This window comes from Nuphar pumila, chromosome 2 (genome assembly GCF_984573655.1).
Source record: "Nuphar pumila chromosome 2, dmNupPumi1.hap1.1, whole genome shotgun sequence".
NCBI classification, from domain to species: domain Eukaryota; kingdom Viridiplantae; phylum Streptophyta; class Magnoliopsida; order Nymphaeales; family Nymphaeaceae; genus Nuphar; species Nuphar pumila.
Genome location: NC_143250.1, coordinates 114778396 through 114798980, shown reverse-complemented (window position 1 = coordinate 114798980; position 20585 = coordinate 114778396). Strand labels below are relative to the sequence as shown.

Here is a 20585-nt window from a genome sequence, read left to right as displayed (position 1 = left end):
AAGGGAAGTTGATTGGGCAAGGCCATAGGAAGGGTGATCTGTATTTTATGGATTTTTTGTCTCTTCCCTCCAAGTCATTTTGTAGTTTTGTAAATGACAAAAGTATAGATGTATGGCACAAGAGGCTTGGCCATCCGAATTTTTCAAAGATGTCTCTCTTCTCTTTTTTGGAAAAATCTTGTAATGAAAAAGTTATGACTTGTAAAGATTGCATATTTGGTAAATTGAAAGCCACTCTTTTTCCTCAAAGAAGCTTTGTCTCTACTCGACCGTTTGAATTAGTCCATTCCGATGTTTGGGGTCCTTCTCTTGTTATGTCTAAGGGAGGTTTCTTATACTATGTTATCTTTGTGGATGATTTCACTAGGTACACATGGATTTTCTTCCTAAGTAGAAAATCTAATGTGTTTTCCACCTTTAAAGATTTTCATGCAATGATCAAAAATCAATTTCTAAGTACTTTGTCTATTTTAAGATCAGATTCTGGAGGAGAGTATATGTCAAACGAATTTCAAACTTATTTAAGACAAAATGGAATTTGTCACCAAAGATCTTGTCTTAACACGCCGTAACAAAATGATCTTGCAGAGAGAAAACATAGGCACATTATGGAAACAACTAGAACTCTTCTGATTTCAAAAAATATTTCAAAGTCTTTCTGGGCCGAAGGCACTTTAACTTCAACATACCTTATTAATAGAATTCTTTCGTCATCTCTAAGCAATGTCTCTCCTTTCGAAAAGCTTTATAACATGCCTCCGGATTTTAAAAGATTAAGAGTTTTTTGTTGTAAATGTTATGTACTTACACACAAAAATGACAAGCTTTCTCCAAAAGCTATTGAATGTGTTTTCTTAGGATATGGAGAAAAACAAAAAGGATATCGATGCTTTGATCTAACAAATAATAAACTTTATATCTCTAAAAATGTTACTTTTCTTGAAGAAAAAGATGGTTTTGTAAATCTTGAGCTAAAAGAAAACAATAACTATGCATTTTTGTTTGATTTACTGCCCCGACAAGATGAATCAGATTCAATTGAAAATATTGAGCATCTTAATGAAATTGAAAATCAAAATGATCAAGTCTCTGACAATGAAAGAAATGAATCTCATGAAAGTGTAGATGAACATATGACAAACAACACTCAAGTTTATACTAGGAGAAGTGAAAACTCTCATCCATGCGCTTTTGATCAATTCTCTCAAAATATATCTTTGGAAGAATCATCTCAAAGAAGGTCAAATCGTATTTTAAAGCACCAAATAGGTTTGTGTCTTATGAGTCCTTTTCGCCACATTTTAAAACTTGTTTATTAGCCATTCACTCATTTTATGAACCATCTCACTATAATGATGCTAAACAATACACACGTTGGAATGAAGCAATGGAGCATGAACTAAATGCTCTTATGAAAGCCCAAACCCAGGAAGTTGTAGATCCTTCCCAGGGAAAGAAACCCATAGGATGTAGATGGGTCTTTAAAGTAAAAACGAAAAGTGATGGATCGTTAGAACGATATAAAGCTAGATTGGTAGCTAAAAGATATGCTCAAGAGTATGGGGTAGATTATGATGAGACTTTCGCCCCAGTCGCTCGAATGATGTGTCTGAACTCTTATTGCGATTGCTTCTATCAAAAAATGACATATCTATTAACTTGATGTTAAAAATGCTTTTTTGAATAGAGACCTTAATGAAGAGGTTTATATGGATCCTCCTCCTGGTATGAGTTTAAATGGAAAGGTTTTGAAACTAAAGAAAGCATTGTATGGTCTTAAACAAGCTCCCAAGGCTTGGTATGATAGGTTTAGTAATGTATTGATTAATTTGGGTTTTGTTTCATGTTATACTGACACTGCTCTCTTTGTTAAGAAAACAGATAATTCTATTGTAATTCTACTTCTTTATGTTGATGATATGATCATTACTGAAAGTGACAAAGAGGGAGTAGACGTCATTAAATCTATGTTAACGAAAACATTTGATATGTCTGACATGGGTTTTCTGAGGTATTTTCTAGGTATTGAAGTGGCCTATTCACAGCGAAGATATATTCTATCTCAAATGAAGCTGGCAGCAGATATTTGTGCCAAGTCCGGGATTTCAGATGATAAGAAAGTAGAGACTCCTGAAGTTATAAATGCCAAATTAAGGCTTGAAGATGGTGTTCTACTTGATGATCTCACTATTTATCGTCAATTAATTGAATTACTTATTTATCTATCACCCGACCAGATATCGCGCATGTAGTTCATTCAGTAAGCCAGTTTCAGCATGCCCCTATGACAGTTCATATTGCAGTTGTCATGAGAATTGTGCGATATATCAAGAATAGCATCTCAAAAGGGTTTTTCTTATCGTCCTCTTCTTCTTTTGATTTAACTGCTTATACTGATGCAGATTGGGGAGGTAATCCCAATGATCGTATCTTAACTACTGGGTTTTGCATTTTCTTAGGTGATTTGCTTATTTCATGGAGGTGCAAGAAGCAGCAAAAGGTATCTTTGTCATCAACAGAAGCTGAATATCGTGTTATGGCGACTACAAGTATGAAAATTGTTTGGCTTAGAAGTCTCCTTTATGATATGGGGATTGTCATTTCAACTCCTTCCAAGATGTGTTGTGACAACAAAAGTGTGATTTACATTACAAGCAATCATACATTCCGTGAGCGCACCAAGCATATTGAAATGGACTGTTATTATGTTCGAGATGAATACCTCAGAGGTAGGGGTGGCAATCGGGTCGGGTTGGCACGGGTTGGCGGGTCAGCATACCTCAACACGAACCCGACCTGTTTATTAAATGGGTCGGTTGTGGCAAACACGAACCCGACCCATTTATTAAACGGGTAACCCGACACGACACGGTTAACCCGTTTAATAAACGGGTTGGGTAAACGGGTTAGCGGGTAAACGGGTTGGCGGGTAAGGTTCGGGTAAACGGGTTGGCGAGTTGGGTACGAGTAAACGGGTTGGCGGGCAGGTCGGGGTTAGGTAAACGGGTTGGCGGGTCAGGTTCGGGTAAATGGGTTGACCCACCTGCCTAACCCTTTTATTAAACGGGTCAGCCGGGTTGGCATACCCCTAACACAAACCCGACCCGTTTAATAAACGGGTTAGGCGGGTCTACCCGTTTACGACACAAACTCGTTTAAGCCAAACCCGAACCCGGCTAAGAAGCAGGTTGGCGGGTCGGGTTGGCGGGTCGTGTCAGATTTTGCCGCCCCTACTCAGAGGGACTATTACATTGCCTTATGTTACATCAGAATATGAGTTAGCTGACTTCTTCCCCAAAGCTCTTTCAACTCCTCATTTTATGTTTTTTCTTAGCAAACTTTCGGTCTTTTCCACGTAAAGTTTAAGGAGTGTTAAAAATATATATATATATACATGAGTATATATATGTATATATATACTATTCTATGTATTTATACCAAAATACCCGATAGGGGTATTTTGGTCTTTTCATGTGTTTTTTAGGATCTTAGTTTTTTTCTCTTTTTATTTTTTTCCTTTTTATTTTCTCTCTTTTTATTTTTATTTTTATTTTTCTTTCTTTTGGGACCATTGGGGGCCCCACTTAGTGAGACGTTGGGGCTCCCCAACGTTCACTAAGGAGAGCCCCAATGGCCCCCCTTTATGCCTTCTCTCTTGTATAAATAGGGGACTCCCCCTCTCTCATATGTAAGGAGTTCTCTCCTCTATTTCTTCTTGAATAATATTTTTTTGTCTTTCGGCCCTCGTTCCATTGTGGGTTTTACATGATTTGCATATTACGTGTTTGTGTTATTTGGTTCATTATTGAACCATTTCTTATTTACGCACATCTCATTACATTAAGGAAGTCAAAAATGCTTTGATGAACATGGTGATTAATGGTAATTGAACATTCTATCGTATTGATGATGTTGTCAAGCCTAAAAAATTAAGAAATCCATTATTGGTGATGAGTTTTGGGATAGGGTCATGTGCTTCCTATTTGGTAAATGCTTCACAAAGTTTATGAAATACTATGATTCAAAAAATTCAAGTTGCAATTTTCAAGTATGAGGGAAAAGATCTTGCACTTGATGATTCAGAATTTTTTAATTATACACATTCAATTTTGGTGAAAAGATAGGATAAGAGCAACATTTCTTTGTATTGCATAGTGTATTCTCTCAATCTCAAATATTATGCAAAGTGGCAAGAATGAGGTGTTGGTCGTGTCCCTCCAAATCTAGACCCAGAGCTATCAAAGCATAGAAATATGTGTATTGCAAGACTTTATCGAGAACAAAATATTATAAAGCAAGCCACACAAGAGTTTGAAATTTTTTTCTCTTGGAGGTTATATGGACAAGCATTCCTAGCGAGAGATGAGGATGATATAGATCCTATCACATGGTGGTAAACATATATATCAGAAACAACTTTTTTCCATTGTTTGGCATTTATATTGTTATCTCAGCCTTCTATATCATCATGTTATGAAAGAAATTAGAGCATATATGCCCAAATCCACAACATCAAGATAAATAAACTCACAAGCAAGCGTGCAAAGAATTTAATCTTTATTCATTACAATCTTTGATTACTTTTGTGAACCAACGAGGAATATCGGTATTGTTTTTTAATTGCTCTTAGTTATTTGACTATTTCTTAGTTCTTTCATTTAAATATGCATGTATTTAACATTTTTAAATTTTAATTATAATGCAGACAAAGATCATCAAAATTTTGGGATGTAAACCTAGAAGAGTATGACTTAGAGAGGGAGCACGATTTCAACACTATAAACATAGACTTAACTGAGTCTACTATTCCTTATGATAAACTTGATGATGAAGTAGAAAATTATTAGGATCATTACCTCATCGTCATATACATTGTGTATGATGAAAAATAGCAATTATAGATTATTAATTTGATTTATTGCATGAATTTTTGCATGATAAATTGATAATATAATAATTGTTCTCGTTTTATTAGTGTTAACTTAAAACTGTTAAAAATTATATATAGAACCTCCCTGCACCCAAGTTTTTTTAAATTGTCTCATTGCCACATCTGCACCCGCATCTAATGTGACATAGGTGTCTACCCTCTATGGCACAAGACAAAAATGGTTGACTTTATAGCCCTACAACTAACTATAGCTAAAATACAAGAATGTCCTCACAATAAATGATATTTATATAGAAGGGGTATTACAAAGAAAGAAGAAAACATGTAGGACAAACACTACACTTCTTAACACTCCCCCTCAAACTTGAGATGATGGAAGTGGAATCATCCCAAGTTTGGAAAAGAATGACCAAAGGTGTAATAGTGCAAGGCTCTTGGTAAAATATCAACAATTTGCTCCTTTGAGCCTACATGCTCCAATGAATTAATCTTATCCTCAAATTCCCTCCTAATAAAGTGATAATCCATCTCAATGTACTTTAATCTTTTATAGAATTTTGAATTTTTCGCATGGATGACACTCATATTGTCATAATATAAGGAGGTTCTCCCATAAACAAATACCTCCAGAAGCCATCTAACCCATATAATCTCAGCAAGAACTTGGGCTATGACTTTATACTCTGTTTTTGCTATGGATAATGTTGCATGTTGTTGCTTCTTACTTTTCCATGATATTGGAGAGCTCCCAAGGAAAACACAAAATCCTATGGTGGAGAGTCTGTCTTGTGTAGATCCCTCAAAGTCAGCATCACCAAAAGCTCTAAAATCCAAAGTAAAGGATGATGAGAAGAACATTCCAAAACACATGGTATCTCTCACATATCTAATAATTCGAAGAACTGCAACAAGATGAACCAATCCAAGGGAGCTCATAAACTAAATGACTACATGAACTGCATAAATAATATCAAGTAGGGGTGTCAACGGGTCGGGTTTGGTTCGGACCTAGGTGGAACCAGACTTGGACCCAATTTTTGGGTATGGTATTAGGTCCAGGCCCGTGTCTAATTGGGTCCACTATAAGAAAAACCATACTCGGACTCGATAAGAACTACATGAACCAAACCCAGACCATACCCGGTAAAACCATATTTTTTATCATTTTTACATTGAAAATTTGTGGGTCTTAATTAGAACTCAGGTCAGGTCTAGTATAAAATTTCACAAACTATACCCGGGTCCATGTATTAATCAAACCCAGGTCTTAATTAGGTCTTTTTATTTATCACCGTACCCCAGACCCTATAGGGTTTGGTTTGGGTCGGGTCCAAGTAAACCCGACCCATTGACACCCCTATTATGAAGCCTTGATATTGTCTCGAGTATGCAACCTTCAATCTGAGGAAATATTTTAGGTTCCCAAGATCCTTCATCTCAAATATGCTAGCCAACCTCTTTTTCGTATTTTCCACTTTCTACATATCATCACCTATAATAATCATCCACATACAAAAGTAATATACACTTTCCTTTAGATTAGGAAGAAACAAAAAGAGCAGGATCATGATAGCCTTAGTCAAACCCAAAACTTTTAACTGTTTAACTAAAAATTTTCAAACCATAGTGCTTGCTTAAGCCCATATAGAGCTCTTTCAATATGCAAACTTTGCCTTCCGATCTAACATAACCTTGTAGTAATTCCATATGCGCTTCCTCCAAGTCTCCATTTAGAAAGGCATTCTTCACATATAGGGTATGCTTGGTTGCTATCTCATGTGATTTAGAATTACATGAGATTTAGAAAGTGAATCTCATTTAATCAGTACCCCAAAAGCAACCAAACATAAAACTTTTTAGCACAAAACCTCAAAAGCAAGCCTCGTAAAAAGTGATTTGGCACAGAACCCCAAAAGTGAGATTTAGAAAGTGAATCCCATTTGAGTGAGATTCACTTTCTCATGAGGTCTCGTGAAATTTTGAAAGTGAATCTCTTTTGAACAGTATTTTCACTTTTCAAAAACACAACCAAACTTACTCTTAGTTACCGCATATTCCATTGTCTTACAACAGTCACAGCAAGTAGAGCTCTTAAGGTAGGCATATGGGCAACAGGAGCAAAAGTCTCAACAAAATTAATTCCAAATTTTTGGATATAACCCTTCGAAACAAACCTTGCCTTATACCTCTCAATTAACCCATCTTTCTTGGTCTTGATTTCGTACACCCATTTACAGCCAATCACATTCTTTCTAGGTGAAAGTTTTACAAGGTCCAATGCATGCATCCTCTCCAGTGCACAAAGTTCCTTAACCATGGTTTGCTGCCACATCTCTTTAGAAGTTGCTTCTACATAGGAACTAGGTTCAATATAAGAGCAAATTAGGGTCAGATAAGCACGATGCTGAGGAAAGAATCCTAAGACATAACACGAGGAACAGAAACTCTAGAACTCCGACGTACCTGAGGAGGTGAGGTAATGAAAGGAGACTCTAGACTTATGTGCTCTGAATCAGCTAGAATGGAATCAAAATTGGCCTCTAAGTTGTTAGTCTCCTCCATCTCTATTTGATTGAAGAATGGTATTTCAACCACATTTTCTTGCCTCCTAGAATATGTTTGCCTAAACATACTCTGTCATTTGAGTTTGCTCCCCTTGAATCTCCAAACTCTTATCAATTCATTCTTCCATAGAAATGGTATCAAGAAAGAGAAATCAATTGGATCTTTCTCTTTAACTCCATATTATCAAAGTAGATATTTGTAGTGAAATATGGCAAATATAAACAAATGCCGCTTATGGGCAAGTACAACATACACAAATGGAGACCACTTATGGGTCAAGATGCACTCAAAACCTAGTTAAAACCAGGTTTTGAGAATAAAACCTAGTATGCCACAAAACTAGGTTTAGCTAAAACCATAGCTTTTGCAAAAGCTGGGTCAAAACCTAGTTCTGCAAACCTAGCCAAAGATAGATTTTTCACCTTGGAAACTAGGTTTTTTGGCCGAAATCCACTCCCACTGGACCAAACCCCATCATGTTCCCCTCCTACCACCAGTCATTTTCGGCCACCAACTAGACGAAAAAGCACCGAATTGCTACTGCCTGGCATGGCAGTACTAGCTCAACTACTTTCCAGCCAGTTTACTCATCCATTTTTTTTGCATATTTGGTCAGTTTTTGGCCACCCACTTACTTAAAGATCATGAAGCTGGTATCATCCCAACCGAACGATACCAGCTCGGCTAGTGGGTGACGGAAAACTGACTAGGCATTTTTCTGTTTTCCGTTCTTATTTTTTTTTTCTTGAACATCCATTTTTCAAACAACCACCAGATGGAAAATGGCTGGGATGGTACTACCCAGCATGGATGTTACCAACTAGTGGCTGGCAAAAAAATGGCCAGGCATTATTTTTCTTTTTCCATTTTTTACCTTTTTTAGTTTTGCATACCAAAGCCTAGTCTTCCAAGTTTTGTTCTAATCAAAACAAACTAAACCAAGTTTTAGGCAAAACCTAATTTGCCAAAAGCCTGGCTTTTAGGGCAAAACATGGGTTCCTAAAACCAAAGTTTTCCCTTGTGTCAAACAAAGGGGCCTGATGGTATATCTAACTAGTATTTTCTGGTAAATTTTCACCTATTTAGGTTGACATTTTTAGCCTTCAATGGAAGTCCACATGTATTTATATCGCTATATTCAGCTGATTTTTGCCCATTATTGCATTTTGGTTGTTTGTTTGCAGTGATTAGTGATATTTAACAGGTTTCTTCTCTGTGACAAGGATACTCCAGTGGACTCTCATGTTCCGTTATATACTGTTCTTAATGGAAAATTCTACAAAATGGTGTCCCATTTCCTTGCGACATATGGTTTCTTTCATCAATTGTTTTGTACAAAGGAGGAAACATTGTGTTTGTTCTTTTACCAATAAAATTTATTTCCCTTTGTTTTTTAAAGAAAGGAAAGGACAAAAAGCAGGAGAAATGTGTCAACTTAAAATCCTCATTCATACCCTAAACCTATCAATTAGAATCATTTGACATCAAACCCTATCTTTTTAAGAATTTGGAAATTTTTACCATTTTTCCAAGAACTAAAAAATCACAAAAATGTCGTAAAAATTGGCAGATGTGCTTTCCAAGATAAGATAGTTAAATAGATCATTATTCTTTTTCTTCTTGTTGAGACAGATTGATTTTAATAGTTTCTCTTCAAGGCATAATGACTTTCAATATCTTATTTTGTTAGCTGTCACATTAGTTTTACTCCTATAGTTATTTTTACACATATATAGATTGCCTTGTTTGATGATCATGTCATGAAACACATTTTTCCTATGTAGCATTTTACTTTGAACTTTATATGTCATTATGCATTTGTCCACTAATAACGCTAGTTACATTTCACTTGGCAAATACTCCAAAAATGTGTGCTCTGAAAAATGGACACAACCTCACTTGTCTATGCCTATGAGTAGGGAAGCTAGTCAAGTAGCTAGTTTATCTTTGTATCTATAGATCACATGATCTCTCACGGTCTCACCTAATAAAATCATGGTTGCCAGTCGAGGAAGCGGGAGCAAGAAGCGATACGGGAAGCGGAAGCGGGAAGTGAGGCACTTTCAAAATTTTAGGAAGCGTGAGACGACTTAAAAGTGAATCAAGAATCATCTCGGAAGCGAACCGGAAGCGACCTAGGAAGCAAGGAGGAAGCGAGGGGAAGCGAAAAAAGAGAAAAAAATAAAAATAAAAATAAAAAAATGGAGAAAGCACGGGGAAGCGCGCTTCTCATAAATGGGAAGCGTGTTTCCTATAAATGGGAAGTGTGCTTCCCAGCACATTTAGGAAGCACGACATTTTGCGCTTCGGGGAAGCACCCTTCCCCACTAGGCTAGGTGCTTCCGGTAACTCTGAATAAAACGAAGTCTCAGCACAAAGGCCTATGAACGACAACCCACAAAAATGGTCGCTATGCTCAATTTGAATGTCCAGCTGAAGTAATCATCCAGAGACTTTATCTCTTGACAAATTAGTATTGATTTGTGTAACTCATCTATCAAGAAAAAAGGGCGCGTCACTTAAATACTGGCCCATATAAGCTTTTACCCAAAAAGTTATCATAACTTTGGCTTCATTATTTCAAGTGTATATCGGTTGAATTCCAACTCTATTTCACTTTTAAGAGAATATTGAAGCTTTTCAGAAGGGTCTCAGAAGAGTCCCCATCAAAAAGGAAAATGGCCATAACAAGTCAACTCTCTAAGATACACCATATGATTGTGTTCTTAATCACATCCTACTCATACAACTTATCCAATATGTTTCATAAAACTGAAACATAAGGGCTTATTTTTGATAAAACAGACTTTTTTTGTTGCTGCACTAAACTTCATTAAGGTAAAATAGGTTTACAAATCTTTTACAATGGCAAGACTACCCCTAGTTAGTAATGTATATTACATTATAATATAGCATACACGTGGTCTATATGGATCCTCTATTGGATCCATATCTGATCTGTATTATGATACCCTCCCTCAAGTTGTGCATGGGATTGAACCATGTGCAACTTGTTCTTCAGATACCAAAAGCGGTTACTTGTGAGACCTTTTGTGAACATATCAGCAACTTGGTCTTCTGAAGACACATAAACCGGTTCAATCTCTTTTTCTGCTACTTTTTGTCTGATAAAATGTTGGTCAATCTCAATATGTTTGGTCTGACTGTGATGAACAGGATTGAACGCAATTTTTATAGCACTTCTATTATCACACATGAGGGTTGAACTTGAAATACTATCTCCCATCTTTGTAAGGAGATGCCTAATCCAGGTTACTTCTACTGTGGTAGCTGTCATAGATCTATATTCTGCCTCCGTGCTAGATCTTGCCACAGCTTTCTGTTTTCTGCTACTCCATGAGATAAGATTGCTTCCAATGAAAACACAGTATCCTGAAACAGACCTCCTTTCATCTGGGTCCCCTGCCCAGTCTGCATTTGTATAGGCCAATATGTCATGTTTCGGTGTTACCCATGAAGATTGAGCATATATGAGTCCATCACCCACCGTGCCTTTTAGATATCGGAGAATACGTTTGACGGCATCCATATGACCAGTCTTTGGTTCATGCATAAACTGAGATACTTGATTTACAGAATATACAATGTCTGGTCTAGTAAAAGTAAGATATTGTAACATGCCCACTAAACTGCGATACTTGCTTGCATCAGAATACAACTCGCCATCACAAATGCTGAGTTTTTAATTGACAGCACTGGGTGTAGGCACAGGTTTGCAATCTGTCATTCCTGCTTTGGTCAAAAGATCAAGAGTGTATTTGTGTTAAGTTAATGACATTTTTCCATCCTGTCTGTCCACCTCTACACCAAGAAAATATCTTAGCTCTCCAAGATCTTTCATCTTGAATCGCATACTCAGCAAAACTTTAATTTGTTGAATATGCTCTGGAGCATTACCAATGACCACTATATCATCAACATATATAAGTAAGAAAACCACAACGGTTTCATTCCTGTATATGAATAAAGAATGATCTAGTTGGGAACGAATAAAACCGTGGTTCTGAATCTCTGAGGAGAAGCTTTCAAACCATGACCTGGAGGCTTGCTTTAAACCATACAATGCTCTGGTTAATTTACATACATATTCTTTTGGGTTTCCCTCTGCATAACCTTGAGGCTGCTCCATGTAAACTTCTTCTTTTAAATCTCCATGAAGAAACGCATTTTTAACATCAAGCTGACTAAGGCTTCACCCATGTTCAATAGCCAGGCCAAGGATAATACGAATGGTTCTCATTTTCACTACTGGGCTGAAGGTCTCATCATAATCTTCACCATATTCTTGGGTGAAACCTTTGGCAACAAGACGTGTCTTGTATTGTTCAATGCTCCCATTCGGTTTATATTTAATCTTATACACCCATTTCGAGCCAACAATATTTTTATCTGGAGGACGACCAACTATCTCCCATGTTCGACACTCATGAAGTGCCTCTATCTCCTCATTCATCGCCTCAATCCATTTGTTAGATTGAACAGCTTGACAAAACCCAAGTGGTTCCTCATGTTTTTCAATCTTGGATAGAAAGATTTGAAAATCCATAAAGAAGTTATTGTAACTTACCCATTTTTCAATTGGATGCCTTATCCTGCTTGATCTTCTTGGTGCCTCTCTATTACTAGGTAATGTCATGTGTTCTCCAACAGGGGCATCTGTTTGCTCTCTGGGTCTTCTGGTGTAGACATTCATTTTGTATCTCTGACATTCTATTTCCAATACCTTATCTGAAGTTGTCTCATCATGTATGTTTTCAGGAGCCAAAGTGGTACATTCAGCAGCATGTGAAATAAGTTCAGCACTGAGCCATGGATCATACCAATTATCGGCCATATCACCATGTTCACGATCATAGTTGGCTTTATTTTCCAGAAAGCTATTTTCATCAAAAACAACATTTCTGAAAATTCTGATCTTATTGATAGGGTCATAGCACTTGTACCCCTTGTGTTCATCTGCATAGCCTACAAATTGGCATATAGAGGCTTTGTCTTGAAAATCATTTCTCATAGATTTGTCACCATGTACATAACATGTGCATCCAAAAACTCGTAACTCATCATAATTAGGGTGTATACCAAAGAGAACATAATAGGGAGACTGATTTTCAAGAATAGGCATAGGAAGACGATTTATCACATGAGTGGCAGTGTGAAAGGTTTTTGTCCAAAGGTTGATGGGCAAATTACAACCATGTTGATTACTCATTGCACTTTCCACAATATGTCTGTGTTTACGTTCAGCAATTCCATTTTGTTGTTGTGGAGTATACGGGCAAGAAACTCTATGATGTATCCCATTATCTTGGAGGAAATCTAAAAACTCTTTGGAGGAATACTCACCACCTCCATCACATTGGAAAATTTGAATATTTTGGGAGAATTGATTTTTAACATAGGCATGAAAGTGACAGAAAATAAGAAAGACCTCTAATTTGTGTTTCATAAAAAATATCCAGGTAAAACGAGAGAAACTGTCAATAAAAGATACATAATATTTACTTCCAGAAGAAGAAGGATTGGGAGTTGGACCCCAAACATCAGAACATATTATCTCAAAAGGAATAGAGGCTCTTTTATTTATTTGATGAAAAGGAAGTACATGACTCTTGCAAACTTGACAATTGGAACACATTTTATTCTTTAATGAAAGTGAAACAGACTCTGAAAGAAAACCATTGGACACTAACTTTTCAATAAAGGCTTGACTACAATGACCAAGACGAGAATGCCAGAGATCTGGCTTATTACATTTGAATAAACTTAGGACATTTTCAGAGACATGATCAGACTTGGGCTTCAAGACACTGATGGTTGGATCTTCATTAAAGACATACATGTTCCCACATCGCTCTCCTTTAGCGAACATCTCCTTCGTTTGAAGATCCTTGACAAAGACAGAAGTAGGAGTAAATTCCATAGATGAATTGGTAGAGTCAACAAGTTTAGATACAGAGACAATATTTTTCTTTATATTTGGTGCATGAACAACATCAGATAAAGAAATAGATGACTCAAACAAAGGAATAAGGACATTGCCTATGTTTGAAATAGGGTGATGAGTCTCATCTCCAGTTACAATATTAGATTTTCCAAAATAGGGAAACAAAGTAGAGAATTTACCTGTATTGCCAGTGATATGAGCCGTTGCCCCAGAATCAACATACCATATTCCATCATCATTTTGTTTCAGGTTCAAGTTGGCCATCGCAGATAGGAGAAGATCCTTAGCATCATCACTGACCCGAAAAGTACCTGCAATTCCTGGTGTAGCAACATTTCTATTATTTTGCGCTCTGTTTCGATTTTGCGGGTTGAACCAACAGTTGGCTTTGATGTGACCCCGTTTATTACACTGATAGCATGTGGGAACATTCCTTGAAAAACTGACTATGGAATTTGGTGTAGGTAGTAATCCACGTCCACCCTAGATGGCAGTTCCCTTGCCTCTGTCACGTCCTCCTCGTGCACGATCAACTATCATCCCTGTGGCAAGAACCTCATGCATAGATGATTGTTCAGCTGAAGCATCAGACATGCTCTTTAGAGTCATTTCGTACTGAAGGAGTTTGGCACATAATTCCTCAAAACTGAGTAATGTAGGTAAGCATAATAAAGAGGTCACAAGGACATCATATTCTGATCTCAGGGCATTCAGTGTCGGTTGCACATTTTCTTTATCTGATACTGGATATCCAACCATGGCTAACTGGTCTGTAATGCTTTTAACTTGATTTAAGAATTCAATAATGCTCATTGCCCCCTTTCTTAACATCTGAAATTCGCGTTTGAGAAACAGCACTTTAGCCTCTGATATCTGAGAATATGTCTGAGCTAAAACCTCCCACAAAACTTTGGATGTGCAATCATCAGGAATGAAAATCAATACTTCTTGTGATAATGTGGAAGTGATGTATGTGACAAGAGCCTGATCACGCTTCATCCAAGAAACGAATGCAGGATTGCGAATAGTATTCGGCAATCCTCCATCCTCTTTGGCATCGGTTATGATAAATTCTGGGGGTATTGGAGTGGAGCCATCCAAGTGGCCTGAAAGGTCTTGACTTCGAATAAAAGGAGCAATTTGCCTTTTCCAAGTCAGATAGTTGTTGGTAGTTAACTTTTCTGAAACTAGCTGTCCAAGGAAGTTGGAAGAAAGACCCGAATTGCCTGAAGTATCCATTGGTAGCTGGTTGACAACAGGAAGACACTAGTGACTGAAGCTGAAATGAAAACACTTGTGGCTGAAACTGAAAAAAAAAAAACTGACAAAGGAGTGCAAGATAAAAGGGTTAAAGTAAAAGAGAATAACGCAGACGTGACAAGGCAGTTTTCATATCAGTAGTAACGTGATGTTCATAACCGACAAAGAAGAAGATCAGAAAACAACAACAGCGTGGAAAAGAAACAATTTGCGTGATATGGGAATGAAACTGGAAGGGAACTCAACTCTAAAAAAGGAACAATAACAGATCTGAAACTACTTCAGATCTGTAACAGAGAAACTCAGCGAAAGAAAATAGAAGAAACAGATGATGATGACGTTGAAAGGAAAGAAAAATTTCAGCAGAAGGGAGAAAGGAACAAAAGAAGAAGACAGACGAGAGAGACGTGACCTGTCTGTGAACTCGACTGAAGGGGAGAAAGAGCAAAAGGCTCGATTGTCTGTGAACTCGTCTGAAGGGGAGAAAGAGCACGCTCGGCTGAAGGTGGAGCAGGCTCGGCAGATCGTGGCCTGTTGTGAACTCGACTGAAGGGGAGAAAGAGCAGGCTCGACTCGGCTGAAGGTGGAGTAGGGTCGGCAGATTGTGGCCAATGAAGCAGGCTCTTTCACGTTCCCTGATGAAGAAGCAGGCTCGGCTCAAGGTGGAGCAGACTCGGTAGATCGTGGCCAATGGAGCAGGCCCTTTCACGTTCCCTGATGAAGGCACTTTTACGCCCAGAGCAATCGCTGCTCTGATACCATGATAAAACTGCTTTGGGTTGGTAGTTTAGTCGTGAAAACCGAGAAGAAGGAGTGGAAGAAGAGTGGAGAGAGGAGAGAGGATTTTTCTTGGAATCGGCAGCCACACAGACTTTTTCTATTGCTGCACTAAACTTCATTAAGGTAAAATAGGTTTACAAATCTTTTACAATGACAAGACTACCCCTAGTTAGTAATGTATATTACATTATAATATAGCATACACGTGGTCTATATGGATCCTCTACTGGATCCATATCCGATCTGTATTCTAATAATTTTCACTCATAATTTTTTCCTTTTTCTATTAGCATGAAATCCATGTCTTTATCATTTATCCCTTGAAAAAGTTCCTTGCATACCTTTCTGCTACAGCAGTCTTTACTAGACTTCTGCCTAACCAACAAATGATATGCAAAGATTACATATTATCATGCATATTTGCTTCCCTAACAAAAAAATATGCTTCATTCTGTAGTTGTAACTCAAAGGAAATGCATGCAAGGATGCAAATTTAGTGACAGAGGTGCACACACACACATATAAGAAAGTGAGGGGAGACTTTGCATGCACACACACATGCACATACACAAGTGATGTGTGGCTTTGCAAGCATGTCCACACACAGAACACACACATGTGCACACATGCACGCATGCACACACACAAAAGCAAGTGATGTGTGACTTTGCATGCACATGCACACACACAAAAGCAAGTGATGTGTGGCTTTGCAAGCACAAGAACACACACACACATGCACAAAAGCAAGTGACGTGTGACTTTGCATGCACCACACACACACACACAAGCAAGTGTCATGCCTCTTTGTATGCACAACAAACAAAAAGAGCTTACCCTCCAGAAATGCCAAAATATGTTTTAATCTGTGAGATACTCCATGATGGATGCTCTACTCCACCACATTCCTTCATTGCCTGCTCAACAAGAGCACAAGCAGCAATATGTGCACCGGCTGATTGTCCCATCACATATATTCTACAAAACAAATCATAAGTAATAATCCACATTTTAAAAGTGTAAAATAGTTGGTGCATACACTGCTTTACTTATACAACACTCACATTATGCATGAATGGAAATAAATTTACCTGTTGGGATCACCACCATATGCAGCAATGTTATTGCACACAAATGAGATTCCTTGAGAAGCATCTTTAATCATGTCACTAACGGTCCCTTGAGGAAAATTTCTGTCAAAATACCAATACATATATGAAGAACTAAAAACATTGATCCTGCTTTTCACACTACAGAAACAAAAATTTGAGAAAACACAAACCTATAATCAATGCATGCTACTATAACATCTCTTTCTGCTAATTGTTGCCCCAAAAGTGCACCCCATGCCTTGTACCTACAGACAGAAAACCCTAGAAGTACATTTAACCTAACAATCAACTTATGAATAAAAAAATCTCAATTCAAAGCATTGAACATCAAACATCCCAGATGGATGATTTAGCCTCAGGATTATACTATATTAACTTGATGTGAAAGATATTAAGACATCTGTGCACAAAGAAAATTAATTAATAAGAACTTACCCTATGATCCACGCTCCACCAGTTACGAATGCCACAACAGGTTTTGGCTCATCAATATTCACAGGTAAATATAAATCCAACCTGCAAAGTAGCATCCACGATATGCCCAAAAATCAGATCCCAACGATTGGATGCATACACTAATACACATTGAGATACAAAAGCAATGTATGATTCTATGTTTGTCTAGCTAGAATAAGAAAGCCTAGTAATTTGCATACCGATTTCTTGGTTCACTTCCATAAACTATGCTGCGACGGATTTGCCTTGAGAAATAATAGAAATACCCAACTGCAATAAACTGACACTGGTTACAGTTATATGAAATTCAGGACTTGTCTCATACGTGCAGAACTTGGCTGAAAATCACAAATCAAACAACATGATAAAGACAGACAAGACAAGTGAATTTAAAAGTTCATATATCTGGAAGAAAACCACCCACCCTGCAAAAATCCTGGCATAAGTAGCAAAGCATAAAAACCAAGAGCAAAAAACTTCGTAATCCACCTGTATCCTATCCTGCATAAATTCAAATTGATTAGAAAGGATAGCAATCATGATTTTTAACATTCGTAGGGCACCAAGAGCTGGTGCCAAGAAAAGAAAAGACTAAGACCCGTAGAACCAAACAGAAAAGTACCCAATCAAGGTTTAGGTGACTTAGCACTTTAAATAACTTATGTAATTGATGCTTTTGAAGAATATTTCAAACAATTACTTGTTGAACACCAAAGAAAAAAAAAAGTTCAAATTACAGACAAACCATCTGCTGATTATTCCAGCAACAAAAGATGATTATAAACTATGATTCGAGTATGCCATAGAATTTATTATAGCAGATCTACTGGATTGGTTAGTTTTCCAGAATAATCAGATCCTAGTAATCAAATAAAAGCTTTAAATAGCATAATTCAATTGAAGAAATCAGACAATATCTCAAAAACCATGTATAGAAGACAAAAAAGTGCATAGGCCTTGAAATGTTTAAAGAAACTCTCCTGGTATAGTCCTAATATTGGAATTAGACTAGAACCGAAAAAAGCAGTGCTTACGGAAAAGATTTTGCTCGGATTGCTCTATCAAATAACAACCACATGGTTCCCTGGAGCAGATTCCTAATTGAATCTCAGATATTATACTAGAGACAAAGACGTGACAGCTACTTGGTAACTCTTATGGTCTCTGATAAGTGCACTATCGTTGAGTATGACTTGGTTTAGGTCAGTGAAGAGATAGATTATTTTACCTCCTTTTTCCAGTTGAACTACTTAAAAAGAATACGGCATGGACTCCAAGCATCTTGGTGCATGTGGTTCAGAGAACAAACATGGCAGCAGAAGTGTCAACTTCAAGAGCCACAAAAGATCACCAGAGCTTTAACAACAACCATTTATAGAATTTATCATCTACCCAGATGGATTAATCCAAACAATTAGAAAGCATCGGCAGCCTGCTCTTATAGATCAGGCAAAATCATCCTTCAAGTATTCTCCTCAAGCAAAGAAATCAACAAATTCACTGTGTCCTCCAATGTCGAAGTATGCCTAAAAGGGAGCTTAAATAGCAGAATGATAATCGAACCTAGACTGGTGGTTCTCATTTCCAGTTAATCCGTAATGGAAACTGAGCAAAGAAAGGCGAAACAGAATACCCCCATCGGAAAAGCGATCCTTAATAACTCTGACTAACCAGTAAGTGGGTGGGTTGTAAATGCAGAAGAAAAAGGCAGACAGATCATAACAGAGATTCACCGATCCAACCCAGGCTCGACAGATTCTTCACTTGACAAAACAGAATGAAACCCAATCTTTTTCCTCGCAGAACGAATCATCTGAGCATAATACAATCAAAGATTCAATTTCATGCAACACCAATCGAGAAATTATAAAACCATCAATGAAAAAGCGCAACCAATCACCACTAATAAACCATACACATCAAAATAAGAGAGAGAGAGAGATGGGTGTAGTTACCCCAAGTAGCGCAACAACTTGAAGCTGAGGCGGGTGATCAAGTAGGTCTCGGCGGCAGCGTGGCCCATATCCTCCCTAAACGACTGTCGCCGAGAGATGGACACGCCGGGAAGGTGACGGCCGAAACCGACGTGTCCGTCATTCCCTGCCCTCCGTCTCCTCTGATGGTTGTTGGTGGTGGTCGTGGTCGTGGTCGCGGTGCTGCGGACGACGAAGGCAGAGCGCTCGTCGACGTCTCCGTCGATGCACGAACCAGTGGCGAGGAAGGGCTCCTTCTCCTTGAACAATGGGAGGGAGCAGGACAACAACGACAGGGAAGGAGGAGGAGGAGGAGGAGGAGGAGGAGGGGAGTGCGGAAAGGGGACATCGTCGCCGACGAGCCTCCCCAGATTAGGGCGGATGCCTCCAATCATCTTGCCCAGCACCCGCATCGCCATCACTCCTCCCCTCTTCACCACCACCCCAACACCTCCCTCCCTCCTACTGATGCTACCTATCCTTTGTCACAATCTGGGCAAGCGGCTATGGCGTTAGCCCATTTTTATCTGTCTAATGTTCTTTTCTCTAGTGCTTTCCTTATTTGTTTTGGCTTTTGTTCTTGTTCAGTTCACGGGTTCAACATTTTGTTGATCTTCATGAGTGGTAATGTTGAATTACTTTCGGCTCTTCCTTTACCACTGCAAATCTCTCTCTCTCTCTCCCCCTCTTCTTCTGGGGCTTAGGAGCCTCCAACTCCATGCAGGTCAACCAACATGCTCTATCATCTATCCTAGAGGCTTTGAACGATTGGGGACTCGCTTTCGCCCTTCGCCGCCAAGGTGCTTTTGTTGCTCTTCCTTTCCGCTTATCTTTTCGTGTGTTTTTCTCTCTATCGGAGGCCTTCGCGTCCTGTCTCGCCGCTGGTTCACTGCTGGCTCGTGATGTCGGGCGATTTCTTAGAGCTGTCAGGGTGGAATCCCTTCAGGCATGCTCTGTTGGCGCCACTCTTCGGGCTTCGTTTTTCTTTCGTAGGCCGCCCAGCTCGATCGACGGTCGGGGCTGGCAGGAGGTGAAAGCTACCTGGCAGCGGTCTTTCTCCAAAAAGCTTTTTCGCTCTTGTCTTTCACAGGCGAAGCCGAGTGACTGGTGGTGCGCGGGTTGCCTTTCACTCAACTTTCGCAGGCGTCGTGCTTGCCTCCATTGTGCCTCGTTGTTCAGGTCTCGGCGGCACCCAGTGTTGAAGCACTCGTGGGCGGTAGTCCCTCTTCCCTCCCTCGGACGAGCCTCTTCGCGAGGTATGCACCGCCCTCGCAAAGCCTCTTTCGCGCCTTGGGTCCAGATCGGTATCTTGGAAGATCCTTCGTCGTCATTTTTGGGATTCAAGATCGGCTCTGTTTGGGTGTTGATGCGACCGTCTACGGCTGCTCCGATGTCTTTCGCAGGGAAGCGTTTAAATCTTAACCATCTTTGTCGTGACCGTACCTGTGGCTCGCCTGCCATCTTCGGTCGGGATAGTTTCTGCTCTGCTGTGTCGGGCCCGCCTGTCCTTTGTGCTGCCTCTGTCTCTGAGGGTTCCGCGTCTGGTGACTTCTGCAGCCAGGGAGTGCTTGCGACATGCTCGG

The 20585-nt window shown here is 38.9% G+C and overlaps 1 protein-coding gene across 3 annotated transcripts in view; it reads right to left on the bottom strand.

Annotated features, from left to right (window-relative positions):
* Positions 1–19471, bottom strand: part of LOC149846827 (isoprenylcysteine alpha-carbonyl methylesterase ICME-like) — a 45322-nt gene extending 25851 nt beyond the window's left edge. The window contains exons 1-7 of one of the 3 annotated variants that reach the window (XM_089996600.1): positions 18985–19471; positions 17454–17530; positions 17230–17299; positions 17009–17089; positions 16744–16818; positions 16553–16654; positions 16299–16439 (exon numbers count right to left, since the gene is read on the bottom strand). In XM_089996600.1, the coding sequence (XP_089852726.1) occupies positions 16299–16439; positions 16553–16654; positions 16744–16818; positions 17009–17089; positions 17230–17299; positions 17454–17530; positions 18985–19421 (983 nt within the window). In that variant the 5' untranslated portion in view covers positions 19422–19471. The remainder of the gene's footprint in view (positions 1–16298; positions 16440–16552; positions 16655–16743; positions 16819–17008; positions 17090–17229; positions 17300–17453; positions 17531–18984) is intronic. The other 2 variants (XM_089996602.1, XM_089996601.1) reach the window with 2 other exon arrangements.
* Positions 19472–20585: the final 1114 nt, after the last annotated feature.